Source organism: Hyperolius riggenbachi, chromosome 7 (genome assembly GCF_040937935.1).
Source record: "Hyperolius riggenbachi isolate aHypRig1 chromosome 7, aHypRig1.pri, whole genome shotgun sequence".
In the NCBI taxonomy this organism is placed as follows: Eukaryota; Metazoa; Chordata; class Amphibia; order Anura; family Hyperoliidae; genus Hyperolius; species Hyperolius riggenbachi.
Genome location: NC_090652.1, coordinates 204,991,588 through 205,016,934, shown reverse-complemented (window position 1 = coordinate 205,016,934; position 25,347 = coordinate 204,991,588). Strand labels below are relative to the sequence as shown.

At 42.4% G+C, this 25,347-nt stretch overlaps 1 protein-coding gene across 3 annotated transcripts in view; it reads right to left on the bottom strand.

The window, feature by feature from the left end:
• Window positions 1-25,347, bottom strand: part of NBEAL1 (neurobeachin like 1) — a 290,887-nt gene that overhangs the window by 37,176 nt on the left and 228,364 nt on the right. For all 3 annotated transcript variants that reach the window (XM_068245018.1, XM_068245019.1, XM_068245020.1), the window contains 10 exons: window positions 21,323-21,471; window positions 19,558-19,691; window positions 19,307-19,408; window positions 18,167-18,262; window positions 11,627-11,751; window positions 10,746-10,886; window positions 8,849-8,979; window positions 8,316-8,425; window positions 8,118-8,235; window positions 3,038-3,135 (listed from right to left, as the gene is read on the bottom strand). In XM_068245018.1, coding sequence (XP_068101119.1) covers window positions 3,038-3,135; window positions 8,118-8,235; window positions 8,316-8,425; window positions 8,849-8,979; window positions 10,746-10,886; window positions 11,627-11,751; window positions 18,167-18,262; window positions 19,307-19,408; window positions 19,558-19,691; window positions 21,323-21,471 — 1,204 coding nt within the window. The remainder of the gene's footprint in view (window positions 1-3,037; window positions 3,136-8,117; window positions 8,236-8,315; window positions 8,426-8,848; window positions 8,980-10,745; window positions 10,887-11,626; window positions 11,752-18,166; window positions 18,263-19,306; window positions 19,409-19,557; window positions 19,692-21,322; window positions 21,472-25,347) is intronic.

The following is a 25,347-nucleotide window of genomic DNA, read 5'->3' as shown; positions in this document are numbered from 1 at the left end:
ACAACATTTAATCAGAACTTTAACTCCAGGACCCTCTCTCCCCCCTTACTAAAGTTGCAATAGCTGCTTTTACATGAAAAAAACAAAAACAAAAAACTTAAAGGGACCCTGGGCAGAGACGGTGGTTATAAGTATACACTCACCAGCCCCTTTGGTAATCCCCCTTCCGGTTTGCCTGCTATAGATTGTATTGTCGGAGTCGCTGTTCAATACAATCTAGGCAAACCGGGAGGCGACAGGATTACCATAGGGGCTAATGAGTGTATACTCATTCTCAAATAGACGTGGGTATGCTTAAAGGAATAGTCAGGCAAAAAAACAAAAATGAGTTTCACTTACCTGGGGCCTCTACCAGCCCCATGCAGCCATCCTGTGCCCTTGTAGTCACTCACTGCTGCTCCAGTCCCCCGCCGCCAGCTAGTTTCGTTTTTGCCGACCTCGGGGTCGGCATGCCGCATTGCGTACATTTTTATGCATTCCCGCTGGTGCAGGAACATTAACACATATATTTTTACGCGTTAGTGGTGCATCTACCTATCTAACCTATACTGAGGGTTACCTACCCATCTAAAGACAAAAGTGGAGAACATTAAAAGACAAAAGTGGAGAAAAAAAGAGCGCTCGATAGTTTAACAATGCTTTATTAAAACAAATTGCGCAAATAAAAATTAACTTACTAGATGTAAGATGGATGCAGACATGTAGTTAGGCTTGCAGCCTTAAAATCCTTCGTAGGTGGGTGCACCCTCAATCTGCCGTGGCCATCGGGGTTGAGTGGATCCGGTTGTAACTGACCCTGGAAACCCCAGCAAGGAATGAACGTGTGCTGGTGGCGTTATTACGCGTTTCGGCGTTCCACGCCTTCGATCTGATAAAGGTGTGGAACGCCGAAATGCGTAATAACGCCACCAGCACACGTTCATTCCTTGCTGGGGCTTCCAGGGTCAGTTACCACCGGATCCACTCAACCCCGATGGCCACGGCAGTTTGAGGGTGCACCCACCTAGAAAGGATTTTAAGGCTGCAAGCCTAACTACATGTCTGCATTCATCTTACATCTAGTAAGTTAATTTTTATTTGCGCAATTTGTTTTAATAAAGCATTGTTACACTATGGATCGCTCTTTTTTCTCCACTTTTGTCTTTTAATTTAAGCCTTTCTAACAGCCGGGCTATTAAGGAGCAGCTAAAGTGTGACCGCCACTAGCCACCCTTGGGTACCGTCCCAGCAGTGCAAGATTGCACGTCTTTTACTACCTACCTATCTAACCTATTCTGCGGGCATCTACCTATCTAACATATACTGAGGAGCACCTACCTAACCTATACTGAGGGGCAACTACCTATCTAACCTATACTGGGGACACCTACCTATCTAACCTATACTGGGGGCACCTACCTATCTAGCCTATACTGCCGGCACCTACGTATCTAACCTATACTGCCAGCACCTACCTATCTAACCTATAATGCAGGCACCTACCTATTTAAACTATACTAGGGGCAACTATACTAGCTAACCTATACTGGGGGAACCTACCTATGTAACCTATAATGGGGGCAACTATGCTGGCTACCTATATTGGAGGCACTTACCTATCTAACCTATACTAGGGGCACCTACCTAACCTATACTGGGGCAAATATACTGGCTACCTATATTGGAAGCACCTACCTATCTAACCTATACTGGGGGCAACTATACGGGCTATCTATACTGGGGGGGACCTATAGCTGGCTACCTATACTGAGGGCACCACATGTACCTGGCAATCCTATACTGCACCTATAGCTCATTACCTATACTGAGGGCACCACAACACCTGGCAATCCTATACTGCAACACCTATAGCTTGCTACCTATACTGAGGGCACCACATGTAACTGGCTACCTATACTGCAGTACCTATAGCTTGCTACCTAAGCTTGCTACCTACACTGAGGACACCACCTGTACCCTATCTCATATGTTGGACGGCACAGTGGTGTAGTGGTTAGCTCTCTCGCCTTGCAGTGCTGGGTCCCCGGTTTGAATTCCAGCCAGATAAACATCTGCCAAGAGTTTGTATGTTCTCCCCATGTCTGCGTGGATTTCCTCTGGGAACTCTGGTTTCCGCCCACATCCCAAAAACATACAGATAAGTTATTTGGCTTACCCCTAAATTGGCCCTAGACTATGATACATACACTACACTACATCATATAAACATATGACTATGGTAGGGACTAGATTTTGAGCCGAACTGAGGGACATTTAGTGACAAGACAATACACTCTGTACAATGCTGCGTAATATGTCGGTGCTATATAAATACTTAATGAACCGGGGACTACCTGTATTTTGCTAGTATTTGGCCCCACCCACATGTTTTGAGCACGCCCATTTTCACTATTGTCTTGTAGTGTGGCTACCCATTTTTTCGCAGCGGCGCAAGTTATGGACTGCTTAGGGTCACCAAAACCTTAGCTGCACCCCTGCTAGGAAGTGCACTGTCATATGTCATTAGAAGGAAGGGGGAAATAAAGGGAAGAGGAGGAATATATTATAGATATAAAGACCGACCAGCATGCAACTGTTTTGCCAGCCGATGGCAATAGCAATTAAAGGGCCAGTACTCCTAAGGTATGTGATAACTACAAACCATAAGAGCAGAAAAAGTTTTGGAAGTTTTGATTGCAGGATTAGCATCTTTATCACTTAATACACTCAGACCAGTTGTTGAAATATTTTTATGGTGACAATCCCGCTTTAAAAGTATACCCACCGTCTCTGCTCTGGGTCTCTTTAAGAACAGTCATGTCTCAGCAGATACAGGGAGCTTGGACAGAGGTCAAACACAAAGTGTATAATTTTCTAAGAAGGCAAAGAAAACTGGAGCAACAGGAGTAATACTGAAGCAGCTAATCAGGTTTTGTTTGGTAAAGGTTCAATAAATATTTTTGTGGTTGTTATTGTGAGCAAAATCTCTACTTTCAATCTTTTCCATTTTTTACCAGTCATTTCCATGGACTTTACTAAGAAACAGTAAGAAGAATACCTTTAACAGCTGGCAAGGTGTTTGACCAAAGTTATTTATCATTCCCTCTATGGCTTTTCTTTCTTTCTCATCTGCAATAGCATCTAGATCCACAGCACCTGATTTTGTATGAAACCAGAAAAACAAAACCTGCATTATATAAAGGAATCTACAGCTAATCACAATTATACTAATATATATATATATATATATGTATATATATATATATATATATATATATATATATATATATATATATATATATATACACAATCTCTCAAAAACGTGAGTACACCTCTCACATTTTTGTTAATATTTTATTATATCTTCATGGGACAACACTGAAGATATGGCATTGTACTCAGTGTGCAGCTTGTATAACTCAACACCAAGTGGATCCGAGATGAACTTTTACTCATTGCATAATTGTGTTCCTTTCCTATTGTTTATAGGGCATTCCTCAAGCCAAATACTTTTTTGTTTTTGTTTTAATACTCTAATTCCCTTTAAACTAAAGAAGCCACTCCCACAGGTTTTCAAAGAGCCAAGGCACTTTCAGACAGTAGCAAGGGCTCATTGGAGCTCAGTCTGGGCAGGAGGAGGAGGAGGAGGTATTACTAGCCAGAGATTTCAGAGGCAGAGGGGAGGAGGAGGGGGGATTAGGTTTTTTAGCTCAAGATGCAGATAAGCCTGCTTCTGTGTAATGTTTACAAACAACATGGCTGCTGTCATTGTATCACAGGAATAATCAGTCATATTCTATTAAAGCTGTTTGCAGCTAGATTTGCTATATAAACTATTTAAACTTTAGATAAGATATATATAGACAAGTTACTTGTTATAGTTAGTTTTTTAATCTCGGATCCGCTTTAATGTCTAAACTGCTGGCAACAAAGGTAAGTACACTCCTAAGTGCAAAATGTCAACATTTCCCTTCCCAGGATCATGTTACTTGTAAGTGTTAATGTGCGTACACAGGCACTACGGCTGCCAACGACAGGTCCGTCAGACCCTCCCGCTGGGCAGACTTTCAGCCGACAGTAGCGTGTGTGTACGCGCTGTTGGCGGACTGATAAGGCTGTTTCTGAACGATCCGCTGCCGCCAGAGCTCCGCATTACCGCTACGTGGGGGCCGCGCATCATAGCATTGCTGCTATGACGGATCTCAGAGCCGTGCGCCGAAATCAGCTGATTCGCTAAAACTGAGCTGCAGCATGGTGGCCAAGAGTATACAGTGATTTAACAAAACAGGTTCCGCTAACAACAGGCCTCGCCTAGGTTGACCAAGGAGGTTGAGAGTATGTGCTCAGCGACATATCCAGAGGTTGACTTTTGCAAGTTGAGCAAAGGCTGAAGGGGGAGGGGAAGGAGGTGTCAGCCTGTCAGAGTTTAGATTACATTTTTCTGCATGGCTGTCATCCTAAGAAGAAGCCTCTTCTAAAGAAGGTGCACAATAAAGCCTGCAAACAGGCCCAAGGACAAACAGACTAAGGACATGGATTACTGGAACCATGTCCTATGGTCCGATGATATCAAGGCAAATTTATTTGGTTCAGATGGTGTCAAGCATGTGTGACAACAAAAAGGTGAGGAAGGTAAAGACAAGTGTGTGTTGTACATTGTGTTTGACATTCTTCACTTAGGGGTGTTCTCACTTTTGTTGAAAGCTCTTCAGACATTAACCTCCGGAGCGGTATGCCCGACACAGAGGATGTAATAGCCTCTGAGTGCCCCAGTGTAAAACTATTAGAGTAAATGTGATCCATACATATTAGCTAGCATAATTGTGATTGTTCAGAATCCCCCCGATCTGTCCACTTATACATCACCTAGCCAGGATCCAGCGATCGCCGCAGCCTCCCCAGCCAGCTCCGGTCTCTCTATGGGGAGGATCGGGCCTGTGCATGACGTCGGTGACGTCATGTACGATCCTCCCCATAGAGAAAAGCGGAGCTGGCTGGGGAGGCTGTGGCGATCGCTGGATCCTGGCTAGGTGATGTATAAGTGGACAGATCGGGGGGATTATAAGCAATCCGGGGGGGGGGGCACCTATTCTAGCTAGCCCAGTGCTAGCTAATATGTACGGATCACATTTACTCTAATAGTTTTATGCTGGGGCACTTTGAGGCTACAAAATGGTTGTGAAGTTATTTTGATAGGATAGCAAATTTACACGGATATACAAGAAATACACTGACTACTTTACACCTCATTATAAGCATATTAATGGGAATCTTAAGCCTAAAGAAGAAGAAAAGCAGCTTCTTTCAGCCCTCTGCAGTCATCCTGTGCCCGTGTCATCACTCCATGATCATTTCGTCAGTTGCCTTCGATAAGCTGTATGTGCGACCCCAGGCCGCATGCCTTCTCATTGTGCTCCCGTGCACCACAGCATTATACCACAGCATTATGCACATGTGCAGTTTTGAATAATTGCTACTGCGCATATGCAGAATGTTCCTGCCTACAGGAATACAATCAGGATGCGTGCGACCCACGCTGCACATGAACAGTAGCCTGCAACTTGCCAGCTTTGAGGGGGGTCACTGCTGCTGACTGGAGGGTTGTGGAAAGAAGGTGCAGGCACAGAATGACTACAGGGGGCTGCAAGAAGCCCTGCTTTTTTTTGGGTGGATTAAGATTCCATTTAATAATTAGATGTAATAGTGGCAAAAATGAATATATCAGTAACAATAATTTGTCAGTTAAAATCAGCAGTAATAATCAAATAGCTAAAAAAATAAATAAATACATGACATAGCAAGTTGCTGCAACACCTTAACCACTTGACTACTGGGTGTTTTTTCCCCTTTAGAACCAGAGCAATTTTCACCTGCACTCCTCCCTTTCTTTTGCCAATAACTTCAAGGGAACCTAAAATGAGAAGGATATGGATTTTTTTCTTTTAAAATAATACCAGTTGCCTGACTCTCCTGCTGATCCTGTGTCTAATACTTTTAGCCACAGCCCCTCAACAAGCATGCAGTTCAGGAGCTCTGACTGAAGTCAGACTGGATTAGCTGCATGCTTGTTTCAGGTGTGTGATTCAGTTACTGCTGCGGCCAAAGAGATCAGCAGGACAAGCCAAGCAACTGATATTGTTTAAAAGGAAACATACATATCCCTCTCAGTTAAGGTTCCCTTTAATCACTACTAATTGCAACAAAATGATCTATATCTTTTGTTGTTTTGCCAACAATAAGGCTTTCCTTGGGAAGCTCATTATGCTAAGAATTATTTTATTCTAAATGCATTTTAATGAGAATAACAACAAAAAAAATGGAAAACAATCATTATTTCTCAGTTTTCAGCCATTATAGTTTTAAAATAAAATGTTCTATTGTGGATAAAACATACACATTTTATTTGCCCATTTGTCCCGGTTATTGCAACGTTTAAAATATTTCTCTAGTACAATGTATGCCGCCAATATTTTATTTGGAAATCAAGGTGCATTTTTTCAGTTTTGAATCCATCACCAATTACAAACCTATACATTAAAAAATAACAGTAATATACCCTCTTGATATACATATTAAAAAAAAGTTCAGTCCCTAAGCTAAATATTTTTTTTAATGGCATTTTTTTAATGCAAATTTTTTTTTGTGTACTATGGGAGAGTGTGGGAGGGAAGGAATTCATTTTAAATGTAATTGTGGGTATTTGCATAAAACAAAATGTATTTAGGTGTAATTTTACTATTTGGCCACAAAATGTCCTCGCGCATTATTTCCTATTTGCGTATGTAAATACGTGAAAAGGAAGTAATGCGTGGCTGTGTTACTCCAGAAGATACAATGATGCAGGCATCTCATTGATGCTGGTGACACGGGGACTTAGATTAATGAATGGGAACTGCGTTTCCATTCATTCATCTCCCCTCTTAATGGGCGGTGATGAGTATCCTCCCGGTAGCGCACGCGGGAGAGCAGAAGATGAGTATTACGTCCCTGGGACTCCAGGTGAAGTTTCCCAGAACATAATTATACTGCACCTGCTGCGGTAAGTGGTTAAATTAAAATAGCATAAAATCAACTTAATATAAAATACATTTTTGCTGCCATAACAAATAGCAGCAATCATTTATGAAAACTTAGGGGAAAAGGTTACAGTTTAAAAAAGGTTTTGCAATTTATAAGTGAGAGAACAGGTAGCCAGCGCTACAAAAATATGGACTAATGAAACAGAGAGATGATACAGATACTAGGCAGTAGTTACTGTTGACAAGCATGCTCTAGATTAATATTGTTAAAATCTTGGTTTCCTTATTTGGAAATCCAGATAATGCAGTGAACAGCAGATCAGCATGGTATTATCTGGGTTACTGAATAAGGAAACCCAGATTTCAAAAACACTACTCTAGATCTAAATGATGAAAAATAAGACCAACATACATCAGCAGGAGGAAACAACAGACACATTGCACTGCTATGGTGAAAGATTTACAGTATGGGCTACTAACAATCATAGTGTATTGCTCCAACAAATCAAATTGCAATAAACAGACATACTGACTGACTGAGTGAATGAAGCGGGTCAAGCAATGGGTGCAGGGAACTAAGGCAAGCCTGAAAGCTTTGGAAGAAGTGCCTGCCAGTGAAATGGCCATCAGGCTTGCCTTAGTGCACTGCACCCACTGCAAGACTCCATTTATTCACTCTCTTAAAGATAACTTATCTCTGGCTAATGGCAAATGTATTCATTACTGACTGGAGCTCTCTGAGAGAAGCTCTCTGAGACATGTGTCTTCAATCTGCCCCCCTCCTTTTTTTCCAAAGTGACTCAGCCGTTGCCCAGGCAATGTGTCTCTTCAGCAAGGAGAGAGGGCAGAATCAAAACAAAGGCAGAAAATAATTTCTGCCTTTGCTGATGAGACAGAGATAAGCTATCTTGAACTGCCCTCTGCAGTGAAAGAATATTTTTTTTTACACAGAGAATGTGAGGGATTGCTTTAAAATGTCCTTTAATGGAACTGAGAGCAGTTACTAAAATTTTAGTACTGAAATTTATATCAAGGCAGTTTTAAATGCACAACAGAACACTTAAAAAACCTCAAATGATTTTCAAGATAAACTATGGTTTTACTATGTACACTCATTACCTTCATAGCTGCAATAGTAGAAAACATTGAACGCCTCTACAGCTGCTGGTCCTCGCTGTTTGAAGCCAAAGATCAGATCTATCCATTCATGAAGATGAGCAGAAACATACTCTGACTCCTGTGACAGAAGACTTCAGTGTTAAATACATAATTCATGACATTTTAATGATGACGTTTCAAAAAATAAAAATGACATACCAATGCCTTTCTGTGCTTTTGGATAAAATCTTCAGGACTTTTGGCCCATTTTGGGAGAATAACATCATTTACCCGCTCTTTAGATATCTGAAGTTTCCCTAAATCAAATCCTTTTGAATTATACAAAACAAACAAAAAGGTATAGGCTGGTTAGTTTCAGAAATGATACGTTCATCGTCATATGTTACAAACTGTCCTAGAACTATTGCTTTATAGGATATTTAAAATATTCAATCACATTCTGAACACCACATGAGCATAAAAATGCATTCTCACAACTATTCCCTAAAGGACAACTATTCAGGAGGGTTAGACGGTACTAGAAGACATAGGCCAATATGCAGTTAACTCTTTCATCTGCTTTTTTCTCCTCGAAATTTTCCTGCTTTCCCATTCATAAAAAAAAATAAAATAATAAAAATAATTTGCTGGATAAAAACTATAATTAATTGCTTGAACATACACCTTTTTATCTCATCATTTTACATAACAAATCACATTTTACATTACGTCAACAGTTCACTATTTATTACCGTTTAAATTCTCCAAAAACTCTGGGAAATAGAAGAACTCTGGAATGAGTTCCTTCACATCATTTGGATTATCCATAAGAGCTTGCCAAGTGGCAGGAATGGAATGAAACTGTCGATCAGCACAGTCAAACCTGCAACACAAGCAAATAAGTTTGTAATAAGTCAGGTCAGGTTACTGGTTCTAGGAATATGTTTTGGTTGTAGGTGAGAGCAGAAGAAAGTTGTCATTTATATAGACTTTACCGTGTTTCTCCGAAAGTGAGACCTACCCTTAAAGTAAGCCCTAGCAGATATAGAGCAGCATGCTTGAAATATAGCGCTGCATAATATGTTGGCGCTTTATAAATACAATAAAAAAATAAAATAAATCTAAGCCCTCCCCTAAAATAAGCCCTAGTGGCAGTCCCGACCCATCCCCCCGATGTTGCATTACCTTCTGCCAGCCCCCGCCTCCAGAAAGTTGCATCCCCGTGCTCATAGTCATGACCCCTGGCGGCAATAACTCAAACCGCAGATCAGCTGTGAACTGTGGTGAAGGCACCTACAGATTCACTACAACAGCGCCTCCGTATACAGGAAGTGACATCTCTGTTTACTTCCTGCATACGGAGGTACTGCTACAATGAAGCCCTAGCTGACTTCACCACTGATCTGTGGTTTGAACTATGCCGCCGGGAGTCTGACTATGAGCACGGGAATGTGACTTTCTGAAGGAGGGGGCCGGGAGGAGGTAAAGGGGCTGTGGGGGAAGGGGGAGACTTATGCACAAGGGGGATCTGGCTATGGAAGGGGGGGGGGGGGGGTCTGGCTATACTTAAGGTGGTGTCTGGACAAAACAATGGGGGGGGGGGGATTTAGGTATACATTATGGGGGTCTTGTTATACACTAGGGGGATGGGGATCTGGCTATACACTAAGGGAATCTGGCCATACACAAGAGGGGTGGGGGTGGGGGGGGGGGGTCTGGCCATAAACAAGGGTATTCTGGTCTGGCTATACATAGGGGGGATCTGGCCATAAACAAGGGGGTGGGGGAGCTGGCTATACACAGGGGGGGATGTGGCCATAGACTAGGGGGGGATCTGGCTATACACAAGAAGGATTTCGCTACCCCCACAAAATATAAGACTTCCCTAGCACATCTTTTGAAGGAAAAAATATAAGATAGTGCCTTATTTTCGGGGAAACAGTAGTATTTTATACTCCATACATATGTAACTTACAGTTATTTCTAAAGTGGTCACTTTCTTAGAAGTGTAACTTCTCCTTTGGAAATTAATCTGCACTAGTTCTGCTATGGACATTGCAAGTATTTTGAGGAGGTGTTATAATGCAAACAAAAAGAGATTCAGCTCTGAAGTTTAACATACAGTATAATGCACTGCAGTGTCGTCTTGGTAGTAAGAGGTAAATTAAGATTATTAGTTACTTTACATGGCAATCGACCTAAAAATCATCGAAATTTGTTCGGAAATGCTCAGAAATAATCGAATCGACGCGTATCAACGGACGCATTCGACGCGGAAACTCATGGTGTGTATCCAGCATTAAAAGGATGTGTACAGAATTACATGATATCTCCTCAGATCTGTAGTCTCCTGTCCTATGTAAATGAATGTGTCGCTGAAGTAAACAGATATGGAATGTTTGACATTTTGACTCCCTGGACTCTGCCTATTTCTGGGTAAGCAGGGAACTAATGACACAAGCAGTGAGGTGCACATTCTGAGTACTAATTTATACCAAGCAAGCTTAGCTAATTATTTTACCGGTACTGTACTAAAAAGCTGTACTTGGTTTATAGAGAGAAAGGGAAATCATAACATTCATTTTTATAGGTTAGGTCATTTTATTAAAGAAATAATATAACATACATCATTGACATTTAAATAGTTACCGTCCACTCTGAAGCTGAATGTGCAAAGTAGTAAAGGGTTCCACTCGAATAAGATAATGCATAACACCAGCAGCATTGGAGTAGTGTGTACCATAGTGGAAGTTGTCAATCTTCCCAGAAGGATCTTCAAAATTTTCATACCTGTAATTTATATTATTGTGAAACTGAGATACTGGGAACATGTCTGCATAAAGTATTGTTTGTTTGGATACTCAAGCTAGGTACACACATTAGACAATACTCGGCTAAGGCAGCCATTTAGGAATATCTCTGCCAAGAATGTAGCATGTGTACAGGAGCCACCTAACATCACTCAAAGATCCCTTGAGCCAGATATTTAGCGACAAGGATGCTTGTTTGACTTAAAGGGCATTATTCTCCTCCACACCACCACCAGAAGCTGCTTTTTCATGCATTGTCACTCCTACCACTTCATAGCAAGAAAACCATCACTAGCCTCTAGCCTAGCCACTCGTCTGTACAGCACTCGGTACTGAGCAGTTGACCAAGGTATTAGGTTCCAATCCCTGCAAGCAACAATAATTATAAGCCTGTATCTAACTTTATATGTGTGTCATGAATAGATGGGCTCCAAGAATTTAGCAAACTCTCACATTCCACTACACATCAAAACAAGAAACTATAAGTCAAGTTGAAAACTTCTCTAAAATACCTTATCTTCATGATATTTGTGGTCATGTGACCGCTCCCCTCTGATTACCTTCTGCCGCCTTACAGAGCTAGCACGGAACAGCAGGCCGATACCACAATGCAGCAAAGTGTTATAGGAGCACTGCCATAGTGCCAAACTTAGCCTCACAACTTGCGTGATGAAGTATTTAAAATACTTAAAGCAAACAAGTTAGTGAAAAACAACTTGCCTTTCTTGCACAGTGACCGCATTTTTGTCGTTTACAACACCGATGGGTTTGGAGAGGTCTCGGAAGACAGCTGGGTTGTTTAAGTCCAGCTCTTCTGATGAATAGTCTTGCAGTACCCACGGGAACTGGAAAAGAAAATTATATTATTTGTGTTCTGCCGACATGTTTAAAAAAAGCTATGATGATGATAATGATTAATAATACACAACATTGAATATTCCCTCTGACTGTGAACTTGTATGGGCAGGATTGTATCTTCTATTGTATTTTGATATCACTATACATACTTCTCTGTGTAACACATATGTACAATTTTACAACATGTCCTGAGAAACTGTATTACAGTGTATACTCAACTATAATACAAATTGAGCATAGTGCTGGAGAGTGTACTGGAGCAGCTGCCCCTGTCAGAATTCTAGCGGTTTTATTTATGCAGGAAAAGATGTCATATGTATAGGTTTTAAATTTTAATGTTCTATGCAAAATTTCATGGTAAACTGTAAAGTTGGGTTACTTCTTTAATATATTGCTATGTGACATCCAAGCATATTCCAGGCTGTAAAGCTGAGAAGCTTATTTTAACTGGCAAGCTGGAAGATTGTTGACGTACTGGTTATAAGAAGCCAGAGCATTTTGTTTATGTTAGTGTGTGGCCTTGACATTTGAAAGAGGCTTCTGTGTGAAGACAGAGAAGCAAGTTAAACTTACATTACTGCAGTAATTATATATGCACATATTCTTAATTCTTACACATATATTAATCTAAATATGAATGATCAATACAGACCCTTTAAAGAAAGAAATAGTTATTGTTAAACCCTATATAATAGAATCTATTACTTTAAAATATATTTAAAAGCTAGTGATGATTTGGGTCTGTGAAACCTTCTTGTGAGATTGTTTTAGTTTTAGAAGATTGTTGACATGTTTCTTTGCTTGAAGGCCAAGGCCAGCAAGAAAAGATAAACATTTCCCAGACAGAGAAAGTCAAAACATGAAAGAGGTAAAATATAAAACAAGGGGTTTTCCCAATTAGTGAAAGATGATTCAATGCTGCCACCTGGTGGTTTTATAGTCTGATTATTATTAGCTGTTTATTTATGATGAGATAGCGACATCTGCCGGTTAGAGATATAATATTTATCTAATAGGAAAGATAAAAATATAGACAATGATTTTATATTATCAGTAATTAATATGCAATTATATCTTATATTAATTGTTTAAAGAATAATTATATAATAAGCTTTATATTTAAAGAAGTATATCAGAAGCCCTGTATGTTTCAATAAGCCTTAAATTGCTGAAGGCCCTTACAGGTCTGTGTATAGGGTCAACCTGACCTGGGAAAGTACAGACACATTCCAAAAACTAATTAGCAGAGAACACTATCAGAAATGCGTCATGAATGACATTGTTTAGTCTTCATGTCTGGGGCAGCCAGCAGACAAGATGGCTGGTGACGTCCATTTTTAATTAACTGCGTCAGAAATGACCCGATTAGAATGTGTAAACATTGCAAACCTACGTAAATTCGCACAAGATAAGGTAATTAAAGGGACTCCGAGCTCAGAGTAAAAATAAAATTTGAACTTACCTGGAGCTTTCTCCATCCCAGCCCTGGTCGGGACGTCCCACGCCGGCCTCCTGGCTCTTCTCCCGGCGGCTGTCCGCATAGCGCGGACAGGCCGGTCCCCCGGGCGACACTGGCGAGTGTCGGGCCTTCTCCTTCCGTATACGTCACGAATGACGTCACACGCCGGCCGCCGCGTGTCATGACAGCGGCCGGCGTGACAGCACGGCGCATGTGCGATTAAACCGCGCATGCGCCGTGCTGTCACGCCGGCCGCCGTCATGACGTGCGGCGGCCGGCGTGCGACGTCATTCGTGACGTATACGGAAGGAGAAGGCCCGACACTCGCCAGTGTCGCCCGGGGAACCGGCCTGTCCGCGCTATGCGGACAGCCGCCGGGAGAAGAGCCAGGAGGCCGGCGTGGGACGTCCCGACCAGGGCTGGGATGGAGAAAGCCCCGGGTAAGTTCAAATTTTATTTTTACTCTGAGCTCGGAGTCACTTTAAGAATTTATAAACAATAATATTGTGATTTAGGTATTCAAAACATAGATAGCGTTTGACGCACGAAAGCTTTAGCCAATCAGAGCCTGGGATTCAGGGAAAGTCCAGATTAGGCAGCCATATTGCCTACAACCCCTATAAAGGTAGGAGCTGTAAGCTCATAGTTTGCAGAAGCCCAACAATCTTCTGAGAAGACACATGAGGCAGAAGCTACCTTCCCACAAGTGGTTCTAGATGCTGAAGAGATGACAGAGAAGGGGTAATATGCTTAATATTCTGGTGATTTACTTTATTAATTTTTCAGCATTAAGTTTTGTTAAGAGGTTAGCAAGAAGTTTTTTTAGAAGCTATTTTTTATGCTATTTCTTTAAGAAGATTACTACAAGTTTTACACAGCTATTATATACACAGCTATTGATATAGATGAGACTACTTTTGATCTTATTCTACATAACGCAACTGTTATATTGTTTTTTGAATGTACTTAGAAGATTGATGATCGCTTGGCTATAAATCCTTGATGAGATGGAATACTGTTAGAAGGAAAAACTACTTGGAACTGTTCATATTTTGTATATATGCTGTATGATAAGCAAATACAATTTTTTATATAAAATCATATACTGAGTGCTCTGATTCATTTCAAGGTATACCGTCAATCTATAATTACTGTTATAGAGGGTTCAGACCCCACTATGCCGGATTTATATGATAGCAACGCTTTAAGGGCTGGTCCTTTACTGAGTTAGCAATCATGAAAAACGCAAGAACCGCTCAGGTTTTAGACACCCCTACTCATTCAAGTTGGCAGGTGTCCTCACTCAGTTACTGCCACCCATATTCCACCACCATGTTTTCTGGTCCCCACATAGCCGCTATCATGTCGCACTCTGGGTTCTGCTCCCTGCTGCCATCATAAAGCCTTATCACAGCTATGGGAACACCTTACAAATATAGTCAGTGGAAAACCAGTGTCTCCCCTTGCAGAGCACTTTCAGAGGTACCATGGGGGACGCACTAAGGGTAATAGTGATCCAGGTGGTTAAACCAAATATACGTGAAGGTAATTTCGATAAAATACTCCTTCAACGGGAGGCAGCCTGGATGTTTAACTTGGGCTCTCAGGCCCCAGAGGGTCTAAACATGGACTTCTCATTAAAGAGTTATTTGTAGATAGCATCGTTTAGGACATTGGAATGTCTGAATGTTTCTGGAATGTACCTGTTTAAATTGAATAAAAAGTATTTTGGGCATGTTAACTATTTAACCACTAAATGGCAACCCATATGCATGGGAGAGTAGGAAGCTCGGTCTCTAGATAGAGGTGGAGCACTGGCTACTATGCATAAAGTGCACCTATGGGAATCACTTATGCCCTGAGGAAGCTTGGATTGGAGCAAGCGAAACACATAGGAGTTTCCCTCTCCAGCACCACAAGGTAACGCCATCCATGCCGACCTGTACTGCGCTAGCACCGCTAGCCACCTAGCGTGGGTCCGGCTGATTGAGCCAGGAACATTGTGCTTGGAGGACTTGTGCAAGAGCCTGTGCAGCGACCATCCATCATCCGTACAGACGGTCTGACACCTGGGATTGGTGAGAAAGATTGATGCACGCTTCACAGTGTGGTTTGCTATATACCTACTAATATTGCTACGAAGTGCACAATGCTGACTGCGTACTGCATCCAATGGCTGTCTAATGTCTTACTGAGGAATTGTGACACTGGCATCACAAACTGGCTCAATTACATGTGTTGAAGATTGGTGGCAATAGTGGAGGGCATTGCACCCAGGCTATACATGCAACAATAGTGTGAGCCTGATACAGAATTATCACAATCCAGACAGCAGCCAATAGGAGCATTTGCATACGTTTGCATGCCTGAAAGTTACATCTGCAGAAAGCATTTGCATTGTGAACTCTTTTCCATATCGTTTCACTATGTATGGGGTTAGCTTAAGTTTGATGATAGGACTGCATGGGTTAACCTGCAGGTCGAAATAGTGCAATATTATGCACTCCAGCAGACTTTGCTATTACGACACAGTGCTTAGGTGGTGTGTGAATGGTGTGTTGTGTGGGCCAGCATCCTGTTTTTAAGGACTGACAGATTTGTCAACGATTTTAATAGATTATTTTTCTGGTGTATATGTAACTTTTGTAACAATATCACTAATTGACTTCACAGCACTTTTGGATGATTGCCCATTTATAGCACTTTCCCCTCCCCCTTCCTTACTCTATATATCATTGCAGATACCATCTGTGCAATGAGGCTATATGACTATAGTAGAAAGCAAAACCCTAAACAAGCCTGCCCTTGCAAGCTTACAATCTAAATTATATAATTCCTTATCCTTATGGCAGCCATACATAGTTAGATAGTTATTTAGGTTGAAAAAAGACATACGTCCATCGAGTTCAACTAGAGAACAAAGTACAACACCAGCCTTCTCCATCACATATCCCTGTTGATCCAGAGGAAGGCGAAAAAACCTTACAAGGCATGGTCCAATTAGCCCCAAAAGGGAAAAATTCCTTCCCGACTCCAGATGGCAATCAGATAAAATCCCTGGATCAACATTATTGGGCATTACCTAGTAATTGTAGCCATGGATGTCTTTCAACGCAAGGAAAGCATCTAAGCCCCCTTTTAAAGCAGGTATAGAATTTGCCATAACTACTTCCTGTGGCAATGCATTCCACATCTTAATCACTCTTACTGTAAAGAACCCTTTCCTAAATAAATAGCTAAAACGTTTTTCCTCCATGCACAGATCATGTCCTCTAGTCCTTTGAGAAGGCCTAGGGACAAAAAGCTCGTCCGCCAAGCTTTTATATTGCCCTCTGATGTTTTTATACATGTTAATTAGATCCCCTCTAAGGCGTTTTTTCTCTAGACTAAATAAACCCAGTTTATCTAACCTTTCTTGGTAAGTGAGACCTTCCGTCCCACATATCAATTTTGTTGCTCGTCTCTGCACCTACTCTAAAACTGCAATATCTTTCCTGTAATGTGGTGCCCAGAACTGAATTCCATATTCCAGATGTGGCCTTACTAGAGAGTTAAACATGGGCAATATTATGCTAGCATCTCGAGTTTTTATTTCCCTTTTAATGCATTCCAAAATGTTATTAGCTTTAGCTGCAGCGGCTTGGCATTGAATATGATTATTTAACTTGTTGTCGATGAGTACTCCTAAGTCCTTCTCCAAGTTTGATGTCCTCAACTGGATCCCATTTATTTTATATGGTGCTAGACCATTGGTGTGACCAAAATGCATGACTGGTGACTCAGTATACAAACAATGAATTATCTACACCCTAAAAAGCAATGGGTTGAGAAATGACTGAGTCTTTACAATGCAGCATTCTATCTTGTTCAGATTTCCACCAAAATCTTTTAGAAAATTGATTGACCACTATGGTGCAAGTTTTTTTACTGCTCAATACAATACATACCTATGCCAAAGTTGATTGTCTCATTGCCCCTATCAACAGAGCTGATGTCCTGAACTATGTGCATAGCTTCTACCAAGAATACATAGAAAAGATCTCTCCTCGGTTACCTCACTGATTACTTAGATCATCATAAATGTCCTTTCTGTTTTCTGTACAAGTTGGTTAGATAATAGCACTGATTATTGAGCGGATTAGGGGAAACATCATCTATGCCAAGGTGGCAGTTAATGGGCACAAATAATGATGAAAAAGTAGAAGTGATCACTGTGGAGAAAATGTGAACAGAGGCTGGTAAGTTGTATTCAGTGGTTTAGATCAGAGAAGATAAGAGAGGATGGGGACAGAGAGGACGCAGTGGAAGAAGGATGCTGAAAAGAGGCAGAGAAAGAGGGACACACCTGAAAAAGAAAGGAAGTATGTAACGCAAAGTAAAGAGGGAAAGATGGACACAGAGTAGAGAGAAAAAATAGTAATGTCTGTGTCTCATCATTTCTCATACCTCATTACCCCTTATAAGGTAAACATTCGGCACTACTCTATGCTGTTTCAGAAAATACAGCAAAAACAGCTTACGCCTCTGGATTGGTCTTCCTGTGCTAGCTAGCAACATAGGTAAACTGAGAAGAAGTGGTAACTTGGTGTATCAACATAAAAAAACTGATATCCCACTAAATAATAAAAGATATACTGACTATGGAAAATTAAGGCCTTTTACCGAGAGATGTGAAAATGAAAATCTGGGTCTACTTCCATCTACAAAATGGTGGACTGTTACTATCATTGCAAAGAAAAATAATTTGAATCTGTTGGCATGCCTAGAATTCCATAGCTGACTGCAAACTAAAATGCGAAAGTACCTTAATAACATCAGACTGAATAATCAATTGAATATGTAATACTGTGTATCTGTCTTTTTTAAAAGAATCCATAATTATATTTTAAGTTTAGGAAACTTAATAAAAACACTTTTCTATAACATTTACATCATAATCTTACCACTGGATACTGTGCAAGGTCATTGTATGTTCTCCCAGCTATGGTATTCAGTTGAATGAGGTAGTCAAAGTTTGAAATCTCCCTGTTTAACCATTTCTAAAATTCAAAGCACAAATGGAGAATGATTTTAAGAAAGATATCAGATGCAACATTTAAATTTACAACTTAAACTTACAAGAGTATATACTCCAACTTTCCCAAAGCCTAACAGATACCAATTTGCTATTTTTATACAGCAGTCCCCGTTATCCAGCTCAGGCGGGGATTGCCTGATGGCGGATACACATGCTTGCCGGTTTCTTGAACAACTGGCCAAAAAAGAACAGACCTAGTGCAGGATAAAATACTTAGAGTCTATGGGCAGTGCCTTCTACCCATCCTGTAGCTCCCAGCGGCTTTCCAGCTTCCTCCGTGTACAGCTCCATGCATGGACGCCAAAAAGCCACTAGGAGCTACAGGAAAGTTAAAGAGAACCCAAGGTGGCAAATTATAATCCTAATAGGACCCAGAGGCATGTCGTGTGCACAATGACTTGCCTCTGGCTCATCTTACCGCCGCTGCCAACCCCCCTGCGCCACACCCCCTTAAAGGATCGCCAGACTAGCGACAATCTGCTTGTCGCTAGCTGAATTTATGTGAGGCTGTCAGTCAGCCTCGTAGCATCGCCGCCTCAATTCCAGGCTCCCCCCACCACTCCCCGCCTCTGTTACCTTCCACCAATAGGAAGCCAAGCCGCGACCCAGGAAATACTTTTAAGGGAGTGCAGCGCGGTGCAGGGGAGGCTGGCAGCGGCGGTACAATGACCCAGAGGCATGTAATTGTGCACAAGACATGCCTCTGGGTCCTATTAGGATTATAATATGCCACCTCGGGGTTCTCTTCAAGGAAGATGCCACCTGGAGGCTAGTAAATATTTTATGCCCTGCAAAGCCCTCCCCCCAAAGCACAGTCCCTGTTCAAGTTACCTGAGTTAACCATAACAGGGACTTTGCTGTACTATTTATCATTTACCTATTTTGTGGGTAAATACAGTTTTTAAAATTCCTGGCCAATGGTTTTAATCTTGGAAGTAATAATCAGCCATCGTGAAACTACTTCTAATGTTAGCTACTTTTATGTTTCCTTGAAAATTATTTTTACCTGCGTAAGACCAGAAGCTTTTAGCAGTTCTTGTGGAGACCGTGTTCCATACAGATTTGGAAGACGCAATGAAAGAATGCGACTATAAACCTTATTCCTCACCTAAATAGGTATATTAAAAGAAACAAAAACAACAACAAAAAACGTTTAAGATGGAGCTAAGCTTAAAGTACTGTAGTTGCAAGATAAATATTCTAACGATCCTACAAGATTTTTCTTTGAAAATGTTAAAAGTCAATAGAATTTCTCACCTCTTTTTTGAAATTTAGGAAATAATTTGTTTGGTCAATCAGAAATATTTCCAAGGCTGATCTTCTCAAGTTGTACCGACGCAAATGAATCTCTCTAATTTGGGAAAGCAGCCACTTGAAGTCATAACCGACACCTACCACAAAAAGCCAGGGAGTAGAATTCAGATTAACCACACGTCTGCTACAAGGAGAACATATTTACTAAAACATAATGTTATCAAATTAAAAAGAAGTAGTAAACCTAACAGAACTCCAACATCTATGAAAAATGTGAAATGTAATCTGTGGAGAGAAAAAAAACATTATACTCATCTTCCTCAGTGTCCTTCTAGTCTACCTCTTAAAGGATACATTCAAGCTCCCCACAAAAAATTAGATCTACTTACCCGGGGCTTTCTCCAGCCCCTAGCAGCCAATATGTCCCTCACCGCAGCTCTGGTGTCCCGGGGTCCCCTCGGTTGCAGATGCCAACCCCCCCATGTCGGCATCTACTGTGCCTGCGTGATCATCACTCGCGATTGTGCCCACATGTACTGGAGTGTTCTGCGCAGGCTTACTGTGCCTGCGCAGAACACTCTACCAAAGGAGCGCAATTGCAAACAGCGATCGCGCAGGTGCAGAGGATGCCGACCTGGCGAGGTTGGCATCTGCAACGGAGGGGACCCTGGGACACCAGAGCTGCAGCGAGGGACATATTGGCTGCCAGGAGCTGGAGGAAGCCCTGAGTAAGATCTCAAGAACATCTTCCCTAAATGTTTTCACAAACCACCTTGGCTAGCAATCAAGATGACCCCCATTACCATACCCATAGTGCTTGGGGATGTTGCAGCCATCCTGAAAGTGGCAGCCTGAAGGTCTCTAGAAAGGACACAGCAGTATTTAAGGTCCCAATCAATACAGAAAAGGACTGGGTATAAACGTGACCCACTAACTAAGGCATGTATACTTTCTTTCCACAGGCGTTGTTTGAATTCAATTAAAGTTTACTAGTCCCACAAATGGACATGCTTTTTATTCAGTGAGAAAGCAAATACCATATACGGTATATTTTTTACTCGATGCATAAGATTTCTGGAGTGCACTAGTTGAAGTTAAAATTACACTTATGGTTTTGTTTGTGGTCTTTTTTAGTAGTCCAGTACAGGACAGGGGAAGGGGCATTATGAGACTGCAACAAGTACTTGTAATATAAGCGTATGGGTGAAAGAGAATTTTTACTGCCTTACGTTGCTCATACATGTAGAGATTTTATCACACCGGATGAAAACCGGTGCCGCAACAAGTATGCCCAACGATTTTGAAGATAAATTGGTTAAATATATATATCCAGCATGTTGGAAAATCTCAGTCCAACATGGTTGATTGGGTGCCCAGCGGTAACAGGGCTTGAATTCACACATTTTAAATTTGGGGGGCAGCCAGGCAGGCGTCATCCTCGGTAGTCTGATGTGGTGTATGGGCAGGCTGTTTCAATCAGATTGAGATCTGTACCATGGTCGATCTGCCCATACATCACTACACACATTTCCTAGCATAAACCTATAGTCATTCCTCTGAGTCCATTCTCGGAATCATTATATGTAAAGGAAGCAGCTTATTGTGTAAAGATATCCATATTTGTTAATCCTGTAAGTGACTTGTAGTTTGAGTTAAGTTTGTATACAGGTCTGTGTTTACACATAACAATTCATACACAATTTTCAGTATCCTTGAATCGTGCATATAATATGCATAAACATAGATAATGAAGAAACAATCTTTATACCTTCTTCTTTCTCAGTGCTGCCATCAAAGAAGTATATATGCTGAGTGGTGATTTCCAATCGACCTGCAATCACATCCATTATAGTGATCAGCTCACACTCTTCCGACAACACTGTTTTCTCCTTCTGACTCAGTTCTTCTTTCTCATTTCTACAAGAAGAGATATATTTCAGGTCAGTACATTCCATGCTGATATACATTAGGCTTTTTTTTCATGGGAGGTTATGCAAATACCTGGAAAACTGCACACATCAGTGTTCTAGGCATTTGCAAGTTGTCTGGCAGTGGTAATGAGGCAGTTAAACCAGGCATCTAACCATTCTCCGAAATGTTTCTCCACAGTAACCTTTATAGTTCAGTGCAGAATTGTGTGGCAACACAGCCCATAGACAAAACTCGCTTTTTCCAACAAGTATTTGTGCAAAATCAGGCCATTCCCTCTTCGACCTCTCGACAAGTTGTACTCTACTAGATAACCTAAACACACTCTGCCTGTGTATATACTGAAAACTTCCCCACCTGTTTCCTCCATTCCTTTAGATTGTAAGCTCGCAAGGCTAGGGCTCTCTCACCCTTTTGAGTCTTAGGATTTTATATTTGATTTTCATTTCATAGCTTGCACTGTGTTATACATTTCATTTATCATGTTACATTTGTCATTGTAATCACCAATTCTGCATTTTGTACCACTGTCCATATTTGATGTATATCATTGTCTGTATTATTATGTACACCATGCTTGTTTTCTTACTTTGTACAGTGCCACAGAATATGTTTGCATTGTATAAATCAATAATAATAATACACACATATGAGCTGGAGGGTGGTTGCTGCAACCTGGACACTGTTAAGGTGGCCACTAATGATCCAATCTTTTTCATCCAACCTTACCATTTCTATGTAATATAAGGGCACTCCCTATATTATCCATTCAATATAGTCACTCAATTTACCCTTATACTGCATAGATTTGGTACAATTGGTTGAAAAAGATTGGATCACTAGTGGCCACCTTTAGCAGCATTCTTTAATTAGCCCTCAACCATGCTGCTGGGTTAAAAAAAAAAAGACATTCATCTATCAAGTTCAAACAGAAAACATGTTGCAAGAGGTTGCTCTGGTATGTGCACTCATAACTGATAGGATATGCATTATCACACTGGGCCCTCTTGATAAAGGTTACCTCTGCACTTATAATTAAATCTGGTAGCCAGGAACCACAATAAAGTGTATACAATGACTGGACCCCTAGAGAACTGAGTCTCAGAAAAAGCAGGTGCTAATTGTTAAATATGTCAGGTGTGATATTTGTTACATCAATTTGAATCTGGAAAATATATTCTATGGGGAAAACTTATTTATCCTTAGATGAGTATTGAGGTCATTAAAGAGGAACTCCAGCCTAAGCAAACATACTGTCATTAAGTTACATTAGTTATGTTAATTAACCACTTCCTGACCGCCGCATGTACAAATGGCGGCCGGGAAGTGGATCCCGCAAGGACCGCCGCATGTACAAATGGCGGCGGTCCTTGTATGGGCATGGGCGGAGCGATCGCGTCATCCGTGACGCGATCCTCCACCGGGGATCGATAGCCGGCAATTTAGCCTCCAGCTCGCCGGCCAATTAGCAGCGCCGGCGAGTGGAGGAATATAAAATTCCGCCTATCAAACGCTTATAAGGCACTTTGTTAGGTAAACAAAGTGCCTTATACATGCTTCCTCCTCGCCTCGTGGTCTCATTGTTCCAGAGACCACCAGCGAGGAGGAAGCATTCCGTGAGTATACACAACAGTGCTTTTTTTTGCCCACAGCCCCCCTGATCTCCCACCCCAGCCTTCAGACCCTCCCTGATCACCCCAGCAGACCCCTGCCAGCACTCTTGCACCCCTCTAAACCCCCCCCCACCTGCCACTAACTATCAACGCTATCCCTTAGCTTAGGTCCCTAACTGCCTCCTAATCACCCCTGATCCCCACCCCCTACCTTTAGATCACCCCCAGACCCCATCCCAGACTACCACCCTGTATACTGTATACATCTGTATACAGCTACCTTACCCCTGATCCCCCTCTGATCACCTGTCTATCACCTGTCCATCACCCCTCAGCACCCCCACCTATCAGAGCAGACCCTAACTGCCCCGCGGGGGCAACCGATCACCTGCCCAGACCCTCGATTGCCCTCATACCCCCCTCCTGATTACATGACCTGCGCATTGTTTACATCTGTCCTCCCCAGCAATCACTAACTGATCTTCGATCAGTAACCCCCCTGTGTCTGCCTCTCATCAGATCAGGACTCAGTCTGCCCCGTGCGGGCTCCTGATCAACCCCCCACCCCCTCAAATCGCCCTCAGACTCCTCCCCCCCAATCGCCGTCCGAGTGCATTGTATTTGACTGTGCTGTGATTGTATTCGATTGTGCTGCGATTGTATTCGATTGTGCTGCAATTGTATTTGATTGTCCCGTGATCTGCTTCGATTGTCCCGTGATTGTTTGATTGCCTCTGAGACCCCACGTCCCACTACACCTCCACCCCACCACCACCCCCCATCACCTTCCGAGTGCATCAGATTTGATTGTGCGGTGATTGGATTCGATTGTGCTGTAATTGTATTTGATTGTCCCGTGATCTGCTTTGATTGTCCCGTGATTGTTTGATTGCCTCTGAGACCCCACTTCCCGCCACCCCCAACCCCCCCCCCCCCCCCGCCCCCCACCTCCAACCACCACCTTCTGAGTGCATCAGATTTGCTTGTGCTGTGATTAGATTCGATTGTGCTGCAATTGTATTCGATTGTCCCGTGATTGTTTGATTGCCTCTGAGACCCCACTTCCGCCACCCCCAACCCCACCCTCCCCCCCACCACCTCCAACCACCACCAACCACCACCTTCCAAGTGCATCAGATTTGCTTGTTCTGTGATTGGATTCGATTGTGCTGTAATTGTATTTGAATGTCCCGTGATCGGCTTCGATTGTCCCGTGATAGTTTGATTGCCTCTGAGACCCCACTTCCCACCAACCCCCACCCCCACACCCCATCACCTTCCGAGTGCATCAGATTTGATTGTGCGGTGATTGGATTCGATTGTGCTGTAATTGTATTTGATTGTCCCGTGATCTGCTTTGATTGTCCCGTGATTGTTTGATTGCCTCTGAGACCCCACTTCCCGCCACCCCCAACCCCCCCCCCCCCCGCCCCCCACCTCCAACCACCACCTTCTGAGTGCATCAGATTTGCTTGTGCTGTGATTAGATTCGATTGTGCTGCAATTGTATTTGATTGTCCCGTGATTGTTTGATTGCCTCTGAGACCCCACTCCCCACCACTCCCAATATCGCTCAAATACTCCCTTTTGCTAGGTAGGTGCTCTTTTTTTCTGGGTAGTCTCGGAGGAAAACCCCATACATTTAGCAGTCCACATTGGCAAGAAGGGGGATTTCCGATGAGGAGGTATACAGGTACATGGACCAGTCGGATGAGAGCGTTTGGGAAGACTCATCCGACGAATCATCCGGGTCCGAATTTGAACCTGTGGAAAGCAGTGGTTCTCTGACCGAAAGTGATGACGAGGTTTTGGTCCCGGCTAGAGCCAGGCGTACCAGACCTCATGTCGTTAGACCGCAGGTGGCGCAGGATCCGCCTCAAGGGCAGCAGGGTAGTGCTAGCGCTGATGAGAGTTTTCTTGGTGAGGCAGGCACCAGCAGCGCAGCATCTCCTGGACTTAGTACCAGTACTTCCGTAGACCCTGGTGAAGTGGTGAGCGCCAGCATGGAAGTTGAAACTGGTACGGTGGCACGTGCAGTAGTACCCCCGTCGCAGCCACCAAGAAGAAGACGGCGCGTAGTACCTATAGACTCCCAGAGGTGCTGGCACATCCAGATTGGCAATCCCCTGATTCCGCCACACCCGTAGCGCCCCCTTTCACCGCCCAGTCTGGAGTCCAGGTGGCGACAGCTCATCTAGGAACGGCCCTAGACTTTTTGCAGCTGTTCATCACCCAGGTTCTCTTGGACTTA